A 22,623-nucleotide genomic window follows, 5' to 3' on the forward strand; every position below is an offset into this window, starting at 1 on the left:
TATGCTCTACATGGGGCTGGCCTTGAAGACCACTTGGCCATTACAACTATCCAGCATGCAGCAATACACTCAATTCTGGGTGTTTCATGATTTTCCCACATTACATTGCTGTTGTACAAGCTGCATTGGCTTTCAGTTCCTTCCAGGTGCAACTTAAAGTGCTGGTTATTGGCTTTAAAGCCATAAATGGCATGAGACCAGGTTCTCTGCAGAACCATGTCTCCTTCAGGATAACTGCTCCTACCATTAGGTCAGATAAGGTGGCATACTCCAGTGTTGCCATCTGGCCAATGCCTTGGAGGTGCATCTTTTCCATGGATGCCCTTGTCCTTTTTGGAATAGCTTCTCTGAAATTCAGAGGGCTACTACCCTTTTAACCTTGTGGGAGGGTTGTGAAGACCTGCCTCTTTCCCCAAGCACTGGGCTGGGTTGGAAATGAGTTTAGCAAATGTAGAGTTGATAGGATATTGTGGTGCTGTGGTTGTAAGTATGATGTCTTTTGGGAGAAAGTTATATATTTTTTTGATGTTGGTATGAGCTGCCTAGCATTATCATGCATAAAATAAGTGGCCACATAGGTTTTGTAAATGAATAAATGAGTCACAATCTGCATTACTTATGAACTATACTTTCTCCCTTTTTATGAGAATCTAAATTTTACACTGAGAATGGGTAATCTTTGGAAAGGGAAGGGTTACATTCAGTATTTTTATATTATATTTTACACTCAACATTCTTTACAAATAAATGAATAACAAATTTTGTGTGGGTTGAGGGTTGCAAAATTGGTGGCATTACATGACATGGGAGTGACTGGTTTTGTGGAGGAATAGGAATGGTTTTTTTTAAAGACAAGTACTGTATAGAATGCAAGAATTGGACCCATCTCTACATGTGCATATCCCACAAGCACATACCCTTTTAATTATTCATCTTTCTTAGTTATTCTTTCTCTTAGATATCAACTGTGAATTACTATAGGAAATTAGCAATCTGGTCCTCTGTTAGTTGACAATCAGTGGCTAATGAGGTCAAAATGTTTGGTTTTCTGTTTTTAATGGTGGCAAGAAACAGTGATCTGTTAAATGCAGGTCATGTAAATCTATTGGTCAGAGGTAAGATTTAATTGGGGGACTTTACAGGGCATGCCTTTTGTATCTAAGGTTGAACATTCTTTCATAGTATAGACATTAAAAAGATTATTTTCATAACATATTTATTAATATAGAATATTTTTGTAATGGCCAAATGTGATTGGACGCACAAGGAATTTGTCCCCAGTGCATAAGTTCTCAGTGTACATACAAACAACAAAATGATAATCATAAGATACTAATAGGAGAAGGTAATAGGAAAGATGAAAAGGATAATAGTAATACAGCCCTACTACATGGGTAAATATCCTTAGGCATAAGATAATGCTGTGGGAATTAAGTCTTTAGCAGAGTGATGGCATGGAGAAAAAGACTAGTTGTTTTGGCATTCAATGCCCTATAGCGGCATCCCGAGGGAAGGAATTGAAACAGTTTATATCCAGGATATGAAAGGTCTGTAGATATTTTCTCAGCCCTCTTTCTGGCTCATGCAGCATATAGATTCTCAATGGAAGACAAGCTGGTTGCAGTTGTTTTTTCTGCAGTCCTGACTATTGGTTGACATCTGTACCTGTCCTGTTTGGCTGCTGTACCAAACCAGACAGTTATAAAAGTACAAATGACAGACTCAATAATTCCTCTGTAGAAGTGTATCAGCAGCTTCTTGGGCAGTCTGAGCTTTCTGAGTTGATGCAGGAAAAACATCCTTTATTGTGCCTTTTTAATGATGGTTCTAATATTAGGTGTCCATTTCAAGTCCTGGGAGATTATAGAACCCAGAAACGTGAAGGTCTCTACTGTTGATACTGTGTTGTCTAATATTGTAAAAGGTAGTAGAAAAGGAGAATTCCTCCTAAAATCCATTATCATATTTACATTTTTAACTGTTCAGCTCCAGATTGTTCTGGCTGCACCACAGGACCAGTTGTTCAACCTCCTGTCTGTATGCAGACTCATCATGGTCTCAGATGAGGCCAATGATTATTATATCATTGATAGGACCAATATATTATATCATTCATATGACCAATATATTAAATTATGCCTTGCAAATTTTTCTCCTCCAGCATAGATTTAACAGTATCTCATCTTTTTCTTGTTGTTCCAGGAGACAAAGATGGCAGCAAAGTGACTACAGTAGTAGCAACTCCAGGACAAGGTCCAGATAGGCCCCAAGAAGTTAGTTATACAGACACTAAAGTGATCGGGAATGGATCTTTTGGTGTTGTTTATCAAGCCAAACTCTGTGACTCAGGAGAGCTGGTTGCCATTAAAAAAGTTCTGCAAGACAAGAGATTTAAGGTAAAGAGATAAAAAATATTTTTAAGAATAACTTCTGTCCTTCTCTTTCATTCCTTTCTGATTGATTTTTCTCCAAAGAATATATTATGTACATTGACATTCCAATATTTCAAATATAGTCTGGTGCAAAACAGAAATCTTGTGCTGAAATATAATGTATTTTTAATTTTATAGATGGAAAATAAATAAAGAAAAAGAAAAATTGACTGATTTAGTGTTTTTATTTTAGTCATAAAGATGAAGGTTTCCCCCCAAAAAACTGAATGTGATTGCTTAGGGAAACTAAATTAATAGGATAATTTTAATAGATTAATTTTACAACAAGCGTTCAGTTACTATTTTATAGAGAATTTGTTGCTGGGTTCTTGCTTTGCACTAGAGCACAGTTTATTTTCATTGTGGTCTATTGAATAATGGTTGAGTTATTTAGTGCATTGAGTTCTAAACCATGGTTTACAAAGTATAATGGATGAGGTTGTGTAATACTTGAAACTTATACATATAAATAGCTAGCTATTTATAATGTGATTTAATATGTATAAGTTTTAAGTATTGCACAAGCATGGTTTAGAACTCAATGCACTAAATAACTCAACCAATCGTTATTCAGTAGACTACAATAGCTAGGCATTTATAATGTGATTTAATATGTATAAGTTTCAAGTATTGCACAACCTCAGCCATTGTACTTTCTAAACCATGGTTTAGAACTCAATGCACTAAATAACTCAACCAATTGTTATTCAATAGACCACAATGAAAATAAACTGTGCTCTATTTGTAATTTTACATACGGTTTTATTTGGAAATGGCTTTTCTAAAACTTCTGTTCTTGGTTTATATCCAGCTAGAATGGCTATTAGTTTACAAACACCAAGTAGCACTTAAGTTGCATTTTTATTCAAGTACATGAATTTCTGTATCTCATTCTACAAATGCTGAGATAGTGAAGTTTCAAAAGAAGTGCCCAGAAGTTAATTTTTCAAAAAGCAACCTGGCATGATATTTTTAAAATTAAGGTTTGGTTATTTGGTTATTTAAGGTTTGGTTGATTTATTAATTTATACTTGGTTATTTTTGAGTAAGTCTCCTTAAATTTAATATTATAAAAAGAAATTACATATATACATATAGCTGGACAGGTCATTTTGGGCAACAAATTCACCCTCGTGATATATGGAGAATTCCAAATGGAAGCATCCCCAGAATTGTCTTTGTTCTTTGTTAAAACACAGTCAGTGAAGAGGAGCTTGTCACTTCTGTAGTTAATTAAATTCATCGTTGAACTGCTCTTATTGTTAGAATATTTTTCCCTAACATTCTGTCAGTATTTGACTTCCTTTAATTAAAATTTATTGATCTGGAATGGTACAGAATAAATTTTGAGTGTCTTCTGATGACATTGTTTAGATGCATGAAGGGTATTTACTCCTCTGTTCTCAAGGCTATTATTCCCAAATGTTATTCAGAAGTATTGTTGCCAAGCCAGGTCTCCCCCAATAAAACCTTTCATTTCCATTTCTTGAGTGAAGAAATTTGTATTTGTCTTGATTAATCTTGCTCTGTTATTTTTGTGTGTAGAACCATAAAGGAAGTAAAGATGATCTAATAGATCCTACAATGAATGGGAAGTTAAAGACCATAAGATTTAAGATTCCTTACAACCATAAAGTTGTAAGAAATCTTAAATCTTATGGTCTTTAACTTCCCATTCATTGTAGGATCTATTACAGTGGTGGCGAACCTATGGCACGGGTGCCAGAGGTGGCACTCAGAGCCCTCTCTGTGGGCACGCGCGCCGTCGCCCCAGTCCTAGGCGTTCAGCTGGGTTTTATAAAACCTTTTCGCTTTAGGCATCCACCGCCATGTGCAAAAAAAAAAAAAAAGGTTCAATCAATCAGTCAATTTCAACTTCTCGCGGGGAAAAAAAAGATCTTGCAAAGTTCGAATTGATTGATTGAACTTTTTAGTCCCACCCAGTCTGCTGTTACTACCGCAGCCACGCCCAGCCAATTGGCCACGCCCAGCCAATTGGCCACACCCACCTGGCACCCGACGATGCATAAGTGGGTTTTGGGTTGCAGTTTGGGCACTCGGTCTCTAAAAGGTTCGCCCTCACTGATCTATTAGATCATCTTTAACAGATGACCATTCAGCTTCTCTTTGAGGAGCTCTAGCAAAGTAGAACTCACCACTTTAAGCAGCAGCCTGTTCCACATACTGACATTTTATATAGTCAGGAAGTTCCTATGTAACTTAAATTTACTTCCTTGTATTTTCAATCTATTGGTTCTGTCTTTCCTTTTGAGGCAACAGTGAATGCCCACTTTCTCTTCTATGTGACAACCTCTGAACATATTGAAAATTGCTATGATATCTCCCCTCGGGTATATTTTCTATAGCACAGGTCCCCAACCTTTTGGGCACCAGGGACCAGTTATGTGGAGAGAGATTTTTCTGCGGACCAGAGGGGGTGTGGTTTTGTGTGCTGCCTGCATCTTGCAGATGGGGCTCTGCTTGTTTGTGTGGCCCGGTTGCTGACATGCCTTGGACCGGGGGTTGGGGACCCCTGTTCTATAGGCTACACATGGTAGATTCTTTGTCTGTTCTTCATCAGGTTTGTTTACTGATCTCTCAGTTTCCTGGTAGTCTTCTGAACCTGCTCCAGTTTGCTACCCTCATTTTTTTAATGGTGGTGCCCAGAGTAGACTTTAAATAGAAATTTTAATAAGGCAGAGTAGAACAATCACTTCCTGTGATCTGAATTCTGCATTCCTGTTAATGCTTCCCAAGTTGACATTTGCCCTATTCGTAGTACCATAGTGCTGTTGGCTCTTGTTTAACTTGTAGTTGACAAGGACATGCAGATTCTTTTCATATATATTACTACTAAGCTAGGTCTCCCACAGCCTTTCATTTTCTTTACCCAAATTTGGAACTTTATATTTTAGACATTTTATTCATTTCAGTTCATTGCTGATTTTTTTTATCTCTCTCTAATAATCCATTCCAGCTTTCTCTCATAAACTTAATGGGTTACCTTCAATTCCCTTATCCAAGCAATTGTGCTTTGTTTATGTTATAATAAGCTAACCCTCCCACCCAATTTTGTGTCATAAGAAAATTTGATAAAACATTTCTTTTATTTCTTCATTCGAATCATTAAAAAGAGTTCAAGAGTATACATCGTGGACCAAACTTTGATCTTCTCTTAAGGAACCATTGACTACTTGATTGTTTGAGCTAACTGTTGATTCACTTAATTGTCATGGCATGCTATCTATAATTAACAAGTCAGGTGATGTGATGAACTACAATTCCTGCAATTTATTAAGTATAAAACAGTGAAACAAAGTTCATATGATTAACTTGTTTTTGACAAATCCTTACTGATTTACGATAATTGTGCATTGTTGTTGCTTAGATTTGTTCAGTTTGTGATCTACTATGGAATATTCCAGGTATAAGTATCACATTCAGTGATGTGCTCTGTGGATTTTGCCCTCTTTCTACCATCTGGTACTTTACTTATTCTCCAGATATCTTAGAGATAATACATAAAGATTCAAAAAACATTACTGTTTATAGGATATAGTTAATCTGATCTTGGAGATTAAAACTGATTAAAAGTTAGGAAGTATTAATCTTACTGTATTTCTGTGAATCTTAACCTTCAATTTTATTCCTTCACCTGAAGAAACTTTTAGTGTTTTACCTACTTCCACCAAAATATATACCCTTTTTGTTTATGATTTTACTAAAGTTAGAACTGTTCTATTAGTAAAATAGCAGAATCTTGGTAGTTAAAATAGCAGTATAAATTGTATTATACTCTCAGCATGTTCCAGATTGCTTTGATTGTCCTAATTTTCAAATAGGGAGATACAGCATACACAGATCTGGAATACTGTCTTGATCTCTGGGGCAATCCATATAATTGTTTTATTTAGATGTTGCATAACATCTACTGTTATTGACATTATTATCACATAATAATGCTAGTAACAAGCTCTGGTTATTATCCTGAATCCTATGACCGGCCTATTCTTCCCTGGGCATTGCTAGCTGCTGCTTCAATGATAGTTGTTAGATTGGAATGCTTTACCTTCCAACTGTTACATCAGACAACTTGGGAGAGTAGCCCAGCTTCAATTACAATCTTTTTGGCCTGATTTTCCTGGGAATCTAGGGATAGGGATAGATGGGATTTTGGTGACGTGTGATGAGCAGATGCTGGTGATCCACTTCAGTAGGCCTTCCTCCAGATTGCTGAATACTAGAGGTAGGGGCAACTTGTGGATATTTGTGCTGGGGTGCACTAGATGTGAGTATGGAGCATGTTGTCCAGTTCTAGGTGGGCATTGAGATGGGCAGAAAAAAACTGGGAAGGGAAGAGGGCAAGTAGTTCCATTGTTGTTGTGACCAAGGAGAAAGATATAGTGGGAGGTTGAGGGTGGGTCACTCAAAGGGGCAACAGGACCAGTGTTAAAACTTGCCCTGCCTTCCAGACCTCAACATTCATCCTGGAAGCCAGGTCATTGGATCCTTGGTGGCCCTGGACTCCAGCAGCTGCTTCTGAATGCCAGACAGGTATGTAAAGATCTTCATCCATGACTTAATTATGGATGAGGCAGCTGATCAGGCATGTATAATTGAGACCTGGGTGAGTATGCAGCAGGGGTGCCCCCCTTAGAAATATGCCCATCTGGATTTGGAGTCTGGCATCAACTGTCACTCTAGTACAGGAAGATATGGTAGTTGTTATCCAGGAAGCCTTGATGTTTTCATAGGTTCTAGTCTGCACCTAGTTGTATACAAGTCTCTGGTTGAAGATGATTTTAGGAAACAACTGGGATTGTTATTGCTATACTGGCTTCTTCTTTGCAGCAACATCCTTGCCTGAGTTGATAGATTCTGTTGCTAGGTTGGTGATGGAATCCCCAAGGGTTTCTTGGGCCTTGGGGGTTTTAATCTCTCCCTGGGTGATACTGAATCATAGGCAAGTCAGGAGTTCACATGCACCATAGTGACTAAGGATCTGACTCAAATAATTGAAAGTTCAACTTATTGGGGGTTGCACACTAGTTGTGGCGTTTATCTTGGAGCAGTTGCATATAGAAGATGTTATCATAAACTCTCATCATGGACATCTCCTCTCTGATTCCATATTAGTATTACCCTCCAATAGGGAGGTGGGAGCTATTAGATTGGTGCACCTCTGACAACTAATAGACCCCGCAGTGTTCCAGAAACAGGTTCCCCCCCCGCCACAAGGATCTGATGGGTTATTAAGCTGAGGTCCTTGGAATTAGCAATTGACAAGGGCTTTAGACTCTGAGTGGAAATGATAACAAGAACATTGTTGTCATTTGTGAGTGCAGACGAAATTTGAAAAGTGATTCCAGTGTATGTTATTCATGTAGGGTTTGGTGATTGAAGTCCTTTAATTTAGGGCTTTTCAACTGGTGGTACTTTAGCACCTGGCTGGTGGTACGCGAGCCCTAGCTAATTGTAGTGGGGGAGGGAGCCAGTTAAAGTGGAGCTACACAGACCTGGAGGAGATCAGCTGGAGCTGCAGAGCTTGGCAGAATCCCCAGGATCTGTGCACGTGGTAACATGGTAATTGGAGCTTCCGGTGCACCCGGAAGAGAAAAGGAGGAGGAGGGTGGAGAGAAGAGAAGGTATAAAAGGGGCAGATGGAGAAGAAAAGAGGCTTTTCTTACCGAAGCAATGAGAGACAGAGTGAGAAGCCTGTTTTCGGAGGAACAGCGAGTGAGCGGCCCGTTTTCTGAGGAAGGGTGAGTGACCACATGGCGTGTTTTTGGGGGAAGGGCGAGCAAGCGAATGGTGTGTTTAGCAAGCACGTGTTTTCAGGCAAAGGTTGAGTTAGTGAGCAAGTGAGCTGGGTAGGAGCGCAGCTACAGCTGACCCGCGCTTCTGCGGAGCCGCCCAGAAGTGTGGATCAGCTGGAGCCTGGTGCTGATCCTGGCGCTTCTGCTTAGTTAGCAAGGAGCATGTTTTCCAGTGAAGCGCGAGCAAGTGAGCTGGACAGGAGCCCAGGATCGGTGCGCAGCTACAGCCGATCAGCTGTAAAACCACATTTCTGGAATTCGGGTTAGTTTGGGGTAAATATTAAGGCAGCCATAGTTTATTTTCCAAATCTGGATGAAGGAAGTTTAGAAAGCTTCAAATGGGAGGGCTTCCTTGTTCGTAGGTATCAGGCTGAGAAGGGATAGGAAAACGTTTTTTTGTTTGGGGGACAGAGGAGTTCCATTGGATGTGGCTTTTGGTGGCCTTTTATGGGGGGAAGAGTGGAGGTTCTAAGGATTAAAATGGGGAAAATAGGCTGCTAATCTCCTGGGAATGCAAACAAAGGTGCTGGGAGTCATCTCTAATTATGGACTGGTCATTTTTGTCTTGAAAAATGGACTTGTAGAAACCCAGGAAAAATATCTGGATTCTTCAGAAGGACCCTGTTGCCTTTCCTGTTTTATTAACTATTGCTGAGTTATTGCTAAGGCTCAGAGTTGCTCATTGGTCCAGAATTTTTTATTTCAATAAAACAGTATGTTTTATTCTTTTTTTACTGTTGCCTTAAGGTGAATTGGGAATCTCTGCCCAATCATATTTGCTGGGGTATATTTCCCCTCAGTCTACCCAGTATGATCCTTCTACCTGTGGCTGTGGTGTTGGGAGTTCAGCAACAACAAATGTTATAACTTTAATTTGAGAGGGTTGCAGCTGGCCTGTCTGATAGAATTGATCCTCTCTAGGACTTCTTTTCTCTGATAAAAGCAGGGAGGGGAGGGAATGGAGTCCTGAATGATCTCTATGTAAATCAGGTGGTTTTGAAGAAGGATATCCATTCCTTTCTGAAAAGTACTTAGAAAGGTGCTCTCAACTTGAATAAAATGTGTAAAATTCTTCAGTGCAGTTTTGTGGGTAGGAGCAGATGCTCCTAGGTAGCTAGGCAGCCACATCAGTAAAAGGTCTGAAGCAGCAGTGCTTTAATTGAAAAATGAGCTCTGACTGGTAGGCAGCTCACTGAACACCTTGCATGTGGAAGTTGGTTGCACAACAGCTAAATTATTAGACATATGAATATTTCTGTGATAAGGTAATCATTACTAGAAAAGAGATTAAGTATAAATTACCGATAAAAGTAGTCATCATTTAGTGACTGCCTCATTTAGCAACTGTTCAGAGTTACCAACTGATGGCAAAAATAACTGGACAGGATGCTGGGACGGCTGAACACCACCACATGTTTACTGGACCCGTGTCCCTCCTGGCTGGTACTGGCCTCTCGGGAGGTTACACAAGGCTGGCTCCAGGGAATCGTCAACGCTTCTTTGAGTGAGGGGTTCTTGCCGGCTGCCTTGAAAGAGGCTGTGGTGAGGCCCCTCCTCAAGAAGCCCTCCCTGGACCCAGCTGCTTTGGCCAACTACCAGCCTGTCTCCAACCTTCGCTTTCTTGCGAAGGTTGTTGAGAGTGTGGTGGCACGACAGCTCCCTCAGCACCTGGAAGAAACTGTCTATCTAGACTCGCGCCAGTCCGGCTTCCGGCCTGGGCACAGCACGAAAACGGCATTGGTCGCGTTGGTTGATGATCTCTGGAGGGCTCAGGATAGAGGCTGTTCCTCTATCCTGGTCCTGTTAGACCTCTCAGCGGCTTTTGATACCATCGACCATGGTATCTTGTTGCACCGGTTAGGGGGGCTGGGGTTGGGGGGCACCGTTTTACGGTGGTTCTCCTACCTCTCGGACCGGACACAATTTGTGTTGGCAGGGGGGCAGAGGTCAACCTCGAGGCGCCTCACTTGTGGGGTACCACAAGGGTCGGTCCTCTCGCCTCTCCTGTTCAACATTTATATGAAGCCACTGGGTGAGATCATCCGTGGTTTCGGGGTGGAGTTTCATCAGTATGCAGATGACACCCAGCTGTACATCTCCACCCCGGACCACCCCAACGATGCCGCGGAAGTGATGTCCCGGTGCCTGGAGGCCGTGCGAGTCTGGATGGGGAAGAACAGGCTTCGTCTCAACCCGTCCAAGACCGAGTGGCTGTGGTTTCCGGCGTCACATCATAGCCAGTTGGTTCCATCTCTGGCTATCGGGGGTGAGTCATTAGCCCCCGCGGAGAGGGCCCGCAACCTGGGCGTCCTCCTGGATGCTCGGCTGTCTTTAGACAATCATGTGACGGCCGTGGCCAGGGGGGCTTTTCATCAGGCTCGCCTGATACGCCAGTTGCGCCCCTTTCTGGATCGGGACGCCCTACGCACAGTCACTCAAGCCCTCGTTGTTTCCCGCCTGGACTATTACAATGCTCTCTACATGGGGCTCCCTTTGAGGTGCACCTGGAGGCTCCAGCTAGTTCAGAATGCGGCTGCACGGGGGATTTTGGGGGCCTCTAGATGCTCCCATGTAACACCTCTCCTGCGCGAGCTGCACTGGCTGCCGGTGGCCTTCCGGGTGCGCTTCAAGGTGTTAGTAACAACTTTTAAAGCGCTCCATGGCAATGGACCTAGGTATTTGCAAGACCGCCNGCCGGCCTGGCGTAGTTTGATTATGTTTTAGTGGGGGTTTTGTATGGGGTGTTTTTAGAACAGGCCTGTTATTTAATTTGATTTTAGAACAGAAACTTGTGTATATTTATCGTGGTTTTTAGTATCGCCTGTTCACCGCCCTGAGTCCCGTAAGGGAGATAGGGCGGTATATAAATTTAATAAATAATAATAATAATAACCTATCCTTGCATTTAGAATCTTTGCAGGTCTGTAAAGCTGAACAGAGTTCATAAGCACAGCAGTGGCATCTCTTAGCTACTGCCTTACTTAATGACCAAGTAACCAGTTCCAAATGTGGATGGTAATTGAGGATATCTGTATTGTCAAAACCCAAAGTGCAGCTATTTTCAGAATGAGTGACCAGGTACAGTAAATCTATCTGAAAAGCTTCTCAAATGTGGAGCATCTGGGTGGATGTACTTTATCACTTTTTCCCTTTTTTTGTCGTTAAATTGTTTTACACCTTGCCAAGCCACTGGTGGTACTCAAATATTGTCATGTCCTAAAAGTGGTACAGTCTTTGAAAAGGTTGAAAAGCCCCGCTCTAATTCATAGGAACAATATTAGGTGCTCCCACAAGTGACTGAGAGGATGGGTGAGAGTAGCAATGTTCTTGTACGAAGCAGGGTTATGTGCAGCATCAGTATGGGGTGGCAAGGAAGACAGTTGTAAAGCATCTCAAGTGTTGGTTCAGTTTCCATTTTATAAGTAAATTAAATTGAAACCTTGCCACTAAGATTTCTGAACTGCTGATACTGATGTTTAGTGCCAAGTCACTTCGCAATAAAATCTTGCTTATCTGTTATTTGACCATAGATGACAAAATGACTTAACACTATAGCTGCTAATGACCCAGAGTCAAAACAGTCATTGCTTCCATTTTCTGCTTGTTTCTTGACAATAACAAGGATAAAATATTTGATAAAAAATGGCAACTACACTCACCTAATACTAATGCATGTGACTAATGGTAGTCGTACCATGCCTTGTAGCTACAAGAGGTGGAGTTAAATATTTCCTGTCATGTCCGACTTCTGGTTTTGCGCAGTAGTGCAGCAGCCAAGGGATCACGGGACTCTGATTTCTGCCTGCTAGGAGACGCTAAATGGGCTTGAAGTTGCCCTGTAGAGGCAACATAGAAGGGGGGAAGTACCGCTGATTGCGGAGAGACTGCGGTCGATCTGATTGGTTTGAGAAAAGCTCTCCAGAAAGCAGCAGGAGAAAGGCTAGCTTAACTTCCAAGTCTAGCCCAAGCTACAAGCAACCGAAGTCCAAAAATACTGCTTCAAGCTGACTATAAACAATGTGTTTGGAACTGGGTAAGAACAGTGATTTTCTCTGTTCTACTTGGAAATTGATTTCCTGGAAAAAAAAGAAAAACCCCAAGAAGCAAAAAGCCTCCAAAGGTAAGAAGGAGGGGGACCTTTGCCCCGCCCTCCTGCAGACAGAAGCGGCAAATTAAACTTTTCAGGGGGAACAGAAATATACTGAAATAAAAAGAATATAAGACTTAATTTGGATAAGTTTGAAATCGGTGGAATCTGTTAAGATTTTCCTTTTATATCATGAAAATAGAAGTAAATAATTGTCTATTACTGAAAGAACTGGTGCTGACATCTAATGGTGGATGAAAATGTGCAACAGCACCTGCTCTATTACAGGAACTGGCAAAGCCCAGAAAAAGATAAATTTGATTCTGCTGACCTTCAGTGTCTTAATAACAGAGAACAGCTGTGACAAAAAAGAAAAGAAAAGAAAAAAGAAAACATTTTGGGCTATCTACAAAGTGAGAATTATAAACTCTAAAAAAAAAAGAGATTTGACCTTTCTGGATTACAAATACTAACTCAACTGTGACTCTAAAGCTATCTGCAGAAAAATGAAAACCCTGATTTTTGGCTATAATGGAAAACCAGAGATCTGCAGAAAGAATATACCAAGAAAAAACAAATACTTTCCAGAAGGAGATCTATGCTATGTTGCAACTAATCCAAACAACAATAATCTCAAACACGAGGAAATTAAAAATAATTCAAAAAATAATTTTTGAAAACATAAATGAACACATCTCCAATTTAACTTTACAACATAAACATTCTCAGAAAATAAAAATAGAGAGTGAGCAGAAAAAAACAGATAACTGAATACGAGACGGGGGAGATTTCAAGATGGAATTTAACAATACAAGAAAGTATGACTTAACCCAGGTGGAAAAAATTTAGAGGAAACTCTGGACATGGAAAAGACAAACTATACTTTAATATTACAAAATAAGTTTGAGGACAAGAAAAAAGATTTGGCGAAATAGAATTTGCCAGGAGAATTACGAGAACTTGAGAGACAAAAAGTAATAAAATCAAGAAAGAAAAAAAGGAAAAGATTTTCAATGAATACGAAGGGGCGAAACCTTCCTATAAAACATCTTACCTGTTTTGCCTTTTGTACCTGCAACAACATTTATAAGATTCTGGAAAGATTCTTTGATTCATCGAAGCATATTGAATAGGAAAGATGTTGGGCAAAAAAAAAAAGTCTAAAGAGAATTAAGAAATTAGATGATACTCCAGAGGGAGTATTTAAAAATTAAATATTTGTTTGAATATGGTTAAAGAAATAGAAAGATTTTGAATATAAATGAAGATTAGTTTAACAGGGATGAACCCCTCAAGTAATATAGTATGTCTTCTTTCTTTTTTCTTTTGTGTTTGGTTTTTTGACATGAGAAATATAAAAATTTTGGGATGGTTTATATAAAAGAAATGCTTTCTCTGTTTTGTCTTTTTTTTCTTTTCTTATTTTTCTTTAAGATATGAGAAATGTAAAAATGGGATGGCTTGTATGAGAAAAAAGACTTAAATACTTAAGTGTAACTAATTTTGAAAAAATCTTAACCAGTAAGAATGCTTTGAATATTATGGGGAAAACAAATTTAAATAAGAATTTTGTAAACAGGATTTATGATGAGGCAATCAAGATGATCAATGAAAAGAAGCTTTATATTGATGTGGTTATTATTTGCAGAAACATGAGAAAAATATCTATATTTAATTGTCATTTATTTAAATAAGAACTGTATTTAAGGTTGGCGAAAGAATATTATTGGAAGAAGATGCAATAAAGTAAAGCTATTATATGGACTAAAGAATTATAGAAATTAATTGTTATGATTGTTTTTTAAACACTAATCCAGACAACACGCTGTATTGTTAAGATGTATGTTAAAAATCAATAAAACATATTTTTTAAAAAACATTTCCTGTCATATCCCTAATTTGATGTCCATAAAGTTTGTAATACCTATCTTGCAACCCAGTGGCATTCCTAATTACACAAGTAGTTGAAAAAATCCCAAGATGTTGTTCATAACAATTTTCATATGCTGAGGATATCCTGATAGAGTCAAATTGGGACATAATTGCTTCCAAGACTACCATAGAATACTTCCACGTTGTTGTGTGACCATTGCATAGTGCAAGATATGCTCTTGATTTAGTTTTTGCCTCAGCTTGTGATGATCTGTACATTGAGGAAAATGAATAATAGCATTCTCAAAATCAGATTTAGTGAAATTTGGTCTTACTGTATCAGTCCCTGTAATCTGCCTGAGTAGGAAAATACTCAGTCTATCCATAGAGACTTAAGGAATTCAGTGAACTATTTAGTATCATATGGGAACCTATAGTAATTAGGGCTGGTAATTCTGCTGTTTTCATGTTCTCATTAAGTAATGCTTCAGTTTGTTAAGTAGTGACAAGATTCATTCGTTACTCATAATAGATCATATACTACCCACTATCTTCTAATAGCATTTGAATGTCTTAAAAAATTTTTTACTCTTCCATCTTTGGTAAACATTCTATCCAGCTACATACATATATTTATTACCAATTTTTTGTTCCATTTTCCCTCTTAAACTCAACTACTTTGGTCTTTGACATAGTAATTTCCAGGTCACTACTCCATGTGGCATCATGTAATCTGTTTCATTCGCTGATAATATTTGGGTTCTCAGTCAGAAACATTGCATTTATGTCCCTAACCAACAGACTTGTATCTTCACCAGAGCATTCCTTATATTATAGGTAGTCCTCATTTAGTGATCATAGTTGAGACCAACAATTTGCTTGTTAAGTGAAACAGTTGCTTAGTGAAACTGCAACTGGACTTATAATCATACATTAGCTTTCCCTTGCTTTATATACCTGTGAAGATCATAAATGCAGGGATTAGTAATAAAGTTATTTTTTCATCACTGTCATAACTGAACGGTTGCTAAAGAACTACTTACACATTTATTCATGAAATCATTAAAAAGCAAAGAGATAGCCATCTCTTTTATTCCCTAGGTCAGGGGTGTCAAAAACGTGTCGCGACATATCTCAACTTTTTTTCCATTGCCGGCAATAGGGTGGGCGCAGTTTCTGTATGATGAAACCGACCCGTGGGCCGGCAGTTTGACACCCCTGCCCTAGATAGTGAGGAACTATTTGGTAAGAATTCTATTTATTGTCTGTCATACACGTTTAAACTACATACTGCTTAGAACAATAGCTCTTAAAACAGACCAATTACTCATTTTATTTTATTTGTATCCACTCCAGCCTTTATAATTTTTACAAATAACTCAAGGCAGCGAACATATCCAACATACTTTCCTCTTATTTTCCCCACAACAACTCTGTGAGGTGGGTTAGGTTGAGAGAGAGAGAGAATGGACCCAAGTCACCCATCTGGCTTTCATGGCCAAGGTGGGACTTGACTCATAATCTCCTACTTTTAGCCTGCTGCCTTAACCACTAGATCAGTGATGGTTAGAGACTTTTAGTATCTTTTAGAGACTGAGTTCCCAAACCGCAACCCAAAACCCACTTATTTATCGCAAAGTGCCAGGGCCGCATCAGCATTGCAGTGCTCTCGGGGGCGTGGGCCACTGGGTGGCCGTGGCCGGGGATGAGCATGTCCCACTGGGTGGGCATGGCCAGCTCAACGTCACTTGCGTCAGGGGCGCCTGTGCAGGTCTGGGGCGGATCTGAGGGTCTCCAGTGGAGGGGGGTGGAACCAGGGCAAGCGCCAGGGCATGGTCCACTGGAGGAACCTTATTGTCCCTCTCAGGCCATGCAGGGGGGCCCTAGACGGTGACACAGACTGTCTGGAGCCCTGGGCAGTGGAGGTCAAGCGCCCAGCCTGGTCCTTGAGCTCCCATGTCACCGGGACCCCACAGCCCTGCCTAGCCCAGCTGCATTTCCCCGAGAGGACGCCCAGCTGCGCTTACCTCCTCCTTGAGGCTGCTGCTGCTGTGCTCACTCTCCTGGGCCAAGTTGCTCATGGTGGGTGCAGGAGGGCAAAGTGCGTGGGTCAGAAGGAGGCCCACTTTCTCTACATACGAGGAGACCTGACTTTGTAACCAAAGCATCCTCAGCAATAGGATGGGAGACCACCAGGGGATGGCAAAAGGGCAACAGGGCTGCTGGTGGCCAAGGGCTAAGGCAGGATTTCCCTCAGGCCCTCCCTCCCTCTCATTCCAATCTCCTTCCTTCCTTCCTCCCTCCCTCCCTCCCTCCCTCCCTCCTTTTCATTCCCATCTCCTTCCTTCTCTTTCTTTCTTCCTGTTTCCCTCCCCTCCACCCTCCCTCCCTCCCTCTCTCTGTGCCCAAAAAGGGACAAGGGGAGAGGGAGAGGTTGGCAGTCGAAGCCGGGAATAAACAACATGGCGACTGCTTTAGAGAGAAGATTGTAGTTTATTGAAGAGGAGAGCCAGACAGAAAGATGGCTCTCGGAAAAAAATCTGACCGCATGTAGCAAGGAGTGGGTTTTTATACCTTCTGGGGCTCTTGAGGTTGTTTCCTGTTCCTATTTGAGGCTCTGTATTTCCTGTGTCATGTATTTTGACCTGAGTTTCAGTGTGCCCTTCTGGTATTCTGACGGTGGTAGATTAATCCTATTATGTTCCAAAGGTCATATCCTGCTTCCCTGGGGCTGTGGCTGATGACTGTTGGAATTTTTGGTGTGAGGGATTGTTGATTCTAGGGATCTTTCTTTTTAATCCCAACTTTCTGACTCCAATCTTTCTGATAAGATTATCACATCTGCATTTCTGCAGACCTGGTTTCTGTCTGGCGCAGAGAGACTGGGTGGGTTGGTTTCTGCTTTTAAAATCCTTTGGGGAAATATATTCTGCCTTTTTAATATTTCCCCTATATATTTTTTTCTCTGGATTCTTCCCACAGTTGTAAGTCAAGGACTACCTGTAGCTGCAAAGTAGCCAGCCACAGTTAAGCTCAGCCTAGAAACTCGCCACTACCGTGTGCAGTCTAACCAAAGTAATTTTGGCAAATAACACAGCCCCATTCCTGCCTGCTACAGTTTACTGCATAAACAGCCCCACTTCAGATGTTGCATTTTGGCATCAAGAGACATCCCTACCGATGTGTGTATACAGAGGCATTTGTGTGTAGTTTGTACAAAGGCTTCCTGGAATTCCAAACTAGTGGTGTGTGGTTGCAGCAAAGCTTTCGTTTACAGTGCTATTCATACATGTCTGCAGCCGACTCCCACAAACTTTTGGTGGGACTCGGCTGCCTAGTGCTGCTGCTTGGGTGGTAAGCGTAACGTCGAAACACTTTCTTTATAGAGATGCTGGCTACATTTGCACAACATTTTTAATTGCAGCTTATTGACTTAATGTTACTTTTTGGATTCAGAGGAAGCCCTGGACTAGTTTTTTTAAACCCACTGGGCACACCCATCTTCCAGGATTAGTTCATTAGATCCGCATCGTAAAAAATGTACAAAATTGGGTTAACTTGCTAAACTTTCAGCAAGCATGTCATGCCAACAGAGCACGCCATCGTGTTCTGCTATGGACCACAAAATACTTCGGCTGTCATGCTGCAGTTCTCTAGCGACACGTCCAATGTCACAGTGGCAGCCAAAGCAACAAAAACGGGCACGTTAAAACACCAGCCGCCTCGCGCCTTCGTCTCTACGGCTGTTGATAACCGCTCCATGCACGCATTGGCTGGTCTACCGCTTCCATGTCCATGACGACAAAACTCTCCCATCTCCCGCATGGGCAGCGCTCTCCTGAGGTGAGCCTGCGGGCACCTTCACACATTTTCTGGCGACGTGGAAGTATGAGCATTCGGAGGGAAACTCAAGTATGCACATACACCCCCCCACCCGGCCAGGGCTTTTCCAGTCCCGCCCTCTGTTCTCAAAGCGCCAAATGACTGTGGCGGGGCAGGACCGGTGGCCTAGCAACGGAGACATGAAAGCGACAGGACAGCCAATGCGTGCATGTGTGCGTGGAGCGGTTATCAACCCTAACCCCCCAACAAACCAGAGTATGTTGTTTTCCACTAGTATTCTGGCATTTCCTTTCATACAGTGAACAATAGCAGTTTCAAGTACACGTTAAAAAGTCATAGAACCATTCTAGATTCCCCCAGTCTGAATGGAGAGCTTTAGGTTCCCTTAGACCAGTGGGGGAGAACCTTTTAGAGACTGAGTGCCCAAACTGCAACCCAAAACCCACTTATGCATCGCCTGGTGCCGGGTGGGCATGGCCCACCGAGTGGGCGTAGCTTTGGTAATCATGACAGCGTGGGTGGGCGTGGCCAGGGTAGGCATGGGCACCTCAATGTTGCTCCTGAGGAGGGATGCCTGTGGGGGCTGTGCAGGGTTGGGGGAGATCCAGGGGATCTCTGGCGGGTAGAGCAGTGGGCAGGAGGCTTGTCATCTTGTTTCAGCAATGAGCCAATCAGATCACAGTAGGATTCAGTTATTGATGTCATGTATTGAAGCTGAGAGGAGGACATTTGTCAGTGTGTTATGTGATCGCTATCAAGTTGGTTGGGTTTTTTTGTGTTCTTTCATTTAGTGAGCTTGTAAAACGTAATAAAATTAAAGTAATGGTGCAGAGTTGACTGGCCGCCCAGAAAGCGATGTAAAATAGTATTATTAAGTGAACAAGGCTACAGTTATAAAGAAATTAGAAGAAAAATTGGTGGAAACTTAACCAAAGGTGGCATTTCTACTGTACACTTTTCCCAAAAGGTTTCCACAATTTTGGCCACTACTGTACAAGGAGGGAATTAAACAATGAAACCACAGTGTCTTGGATTTTACAGGTTGTTGGAAAAGTACTCATTCATTTTACCAGATGCTGAAAATAACAGAAATCTGAAGCAGAATGCCTATACTAGCAGATGAAACTGATATAAAATCTGGACAAAGAATGGTCAGTAAAGCATTCTTGGTTGTCTATTTTATCTTTCCTAATAAGCTGTAACCAACTTCCTCACTTAACTTTGCAAAACCTGTGAGTCCCACGCCATTCCACATACCTGCAAGAAAGCAGCTGCAATCCAAGTACTCTAGCTCAGAGCTTTTCCAGTCGCCTAGCAAGGTGTCAAAAACTTGATGACCCCTCTCCCAAAAAAGGAAAAAAGTGATAAAGTACAGTAGTCCTCGACTTACAACAGTTAACTTAGTGACTGTTCGAAGTTACAAAGGTATTGAATAAAGTGGCTTATGACCATTTTTCACTTATGATTGTTGCAGCATCCCCAGGGTCATGTGCCTCCCCCTTCTTCTATTCCCATCTTCCTTCCTTCCTTCCTTCCTTCCTTCCTTCCTTCTTTCATTCATTCATTCCTCTCTCTCTCCCTTTCTCCAAAGTGCAAACACATGCGTCTTCCCCCGCCCCGCCGCGAGCTTCTGCAAAGCGCAAATGGACTCCATTTTGCAAGCCAAGTTAGGACAAGAAAGGGGACGGGCACAAATGTACGTTTTTGAATGGCAAATCAGCGTGAAGGCACCTCCCTGCTAAGTTTGATCCATAAGGTAGTGTGGGAGGCTCAGAGAAGGAAAACTCATTCCAGAGGGCAAAACCTTCTCGGCTCCCCCCAACCTTTGCTCTCCAGCAGTCGGATCTGAGAAGCCAAGTTTGTTTTTCTTCGCCTTCTCTCAACTCGCGCTGAGCGGTTGCAAAATCCTGGTCCTTGAACGAAAGGCAGCCCAACTCGTTCCTCCCCCCAAACAGTTCGCCTTCCCAACACAAACATTCAAAGAGGCATCTGCTTACACTGCGCGCACCTGCCCTGCAACTAGTTACTCGGGAAATTTTCTCCAAAGAGCAAATCCCAAAGAGTCTTTGGTAGTTGGTAGAAGAGGCCGAACTGGTTTTGAAAATTCGAGCTACAGCTTTTCCATCACATGCCGCATCCACACAGCCCAAGAGAGGGTCGCTCCTAAGCGGAGAACGACTTTGGAGGGGGGTAGAAACCCCCCCAGAAAGGAGTAGTGGCCTTTTCACGAAGCAAGCTTGCTGCGGCACATTCACTTCTCCCTCCTGCCTTCCGTCAAGTTGGAGCTTTTTCTTTTTTTTCCTTTGGAGGTGCAGATTTTCCCCTCCAAGTAAGGTGCACGTGTAGCAGATAAGTGCAACCACTTCCTCGACTCTAACCTTCTTTTCACCACATGGTCCTTGGCCTGCACCCTCGCTCTGCACGGAGGACGGAGCCCCATCGGAGGCTTCCTGACTGAGGCTGTGGAGGGGTGCCCAGCAGGGCAGGACAGCCGCCCGTGCCCAGAATCCCCGGATGGCCACCGGGTGGCGGCAAGGAGACAGCCCGGCTTCCCCTCGTCGCTGCTGGCCATCCGGGCTCTGCGGCCCATTCCCCCCTCTCCCCCCACAGCTCGTAATGCCAGGGTCGCAGCTCTAGATCTGCGCCACGTCAAAAACGGCTGTTTCCCACCTCGTGCGTCGTAGTTAATGGCTGGTTTCGTCATGCTGTGGATCTTTGCCTTCTCTCGGCTTCAGCCCTGGCGGCACTCGCCTCCCGCTGAAGCGCCTCCCGCCTTGCTGGAGCTGCCCCCGGCCTGAGGCAAAGATCCATGCCACAACAAAATCAGCCATTAACCGCGACTCACAAGGTGGGAAATGGCCATTTTTGGCATGGCACAGATCTGTGCCTCTCGGCCTCAGCCCTGGCGGTGTGCTTGCCTCCTGCCAAAGCGCCGCCCGCCTTGCCCGGAACTGCCCCAGCCGGAGGCAAAGATCTGCTCGTGTGTGCCCGCAGGGACGGCTCCACGTGCCACCTGTGGCGCGTGTGCCATAGGTTCACCACCTTGGTCCTACAGGAACAATTTGCGCTTCCGTTTGAGATGCAGAGAACATAGACTCATCTCCAACAGCCTGTGCTATCTTCAACAATGAAGGGACACAGCGCAGAAAACACCTTGCAAGTCAAGAAGGCTCCATACACATTTGCACTACTCAGGTGACCCCGAGGACACAGAAAACCTCCAAATGACCTCAACAACTCTCTAAAAAAATGCTAATGACCAACATCTATCCTTCCATTCCTCACCATCCTTGGGTGAGAAGTGAAACATCTTCAAAGAAAAACAAGAAAGTTCCAGTTCCCTCCTGAAAAAGCACCTTGGGGACTCACTACTGGGACTTGCAATGCAGGAAAAAATGGCCAGAGACATATCTGATAAATTTGTAATGATTTTTTTCCTAGACAATTCTGATATTTCATAAATTCAATGGCACAGAAAAGGGTGATCAAATATTTAGTGGCTACAGCGTTCAACATATTTAAGGGAATTTTTCAATGTTGGGGAAGGTGTTATGTAAAGAGATGTGCTAAAGTCTTTACAGTTATATTTATGAAGAAAGAAAATAGAAAAATGTTTTTGTCTCTATCCTCCAATTTTGCAATCCAGAGTCATTTAAAGCTGAATGACAATATTCAAAGCAGACAAAAATGAAGTGTATAAAACCACTTATGAGATTTTTTATCATGAATTGAGTGGTATTCGGCTGGACAGTTTTAAAAAGGGTTTACACAAATACATGCAGTATAACGTTATTGTTGGCTTTATGCTAAATCCAGTATTGAAGAAACTAAGCCTCTTGATACCTGTTGTGTGGGAAGGTGCTGTTGAGCTCTTGTTTTGCTTGTGAGCGTCCAGTTAATACTTGGCTCACCATTGAACAAAATGCTACTGTATGTATACTTACGTACATTTATTCATGGAGATAAAAATTATCTCTCTGGAGTTTAGATTCCTCTCCCCTTAGATTTTTTTGGGTATTCTCATCATAGAGCCATGTAGTTACGACAAGATTTTTAGCCACTGAATTTAGTGGGGAAAATAATTACTTATAAAAAATCAGATGTATGTATGATCATTCCAAATTATTCTTTTTTTTTTTTTTCAAATTTTTTTTTTATTATTTTCAACATAAAAAAAAAGAACACATCACAATTGAAAACCCCCCCCCCACCCCCCACCCGGACTTCCCAAACCTAATCCCAGGATACTATTCATCTAAAAGTAACCTTATATTAATATCCCTAACTCCACAAAATGTAATTCTACATAAGTAGGTGAAATATATATATATGTATAAAAAGAGAAAATGTTTTATCTAAAAACCTAACCTATAATCCACCATTCTATGCTTATTTTGAATATAAACAATCCATCTTCTCCATATTGATAAAAATTGTTCATTTGAGTGATCCTTCAAATAAGCCGAAATCTTTGCCATTTCAGCAAGATGCGAAACCTTCACTCTCCAGTCCTCTATTGTAGGTAAAGCTTTACTCTTCCAGTTTTGAGCTATCAGCAAACGGGCAGCAGTTA

The 22,623-nt window shown here is 41.9% G+C and overlaps 1 protein-coding gene across 1 annotated transcript in view; it reads left to right on the forward strand.

Annotated features, from left to right (window-relative positions):
• Positions 1 to 1,913: 1,913 nt before the first annotated feature.
• Positions 1,914 to 22,623, forward strand: part of GSK3B (glycogen synthase kinase 3 beta) — a 146,919-nt gene continuing 126,209 nt past the window's right edge. Inside the window, exon 1 of the mRNA XM_029283856.1 lies at positions 1,914 to 2,396. Coding sequence (XP_029139689.1) covers positions 2,136 to 2,396 — 261 coding nt within the window. The 5' untranslated portion in view covers positions 1,914 to 2,135. The remainder of the gene's footprint in view (positions 2,397 to 22,623) is intronic.

Source organism: Protobothrops mucrosquamatus, unplaced genomic scaffold (assembly GCF_001527695.2).
Source record: "Protobothrops mucrosquamatus isolate PMUCROS unplaced genomic scaffold, P.Mucros_1.0 scaffold_88, whole genome shotgun sequence".
NCBI lineage: Eukaryota > Metazoa > Chordata > Lepidosauria > Squamata > Viperidae > Protobothrops > Protobothrops mucrosquamatus.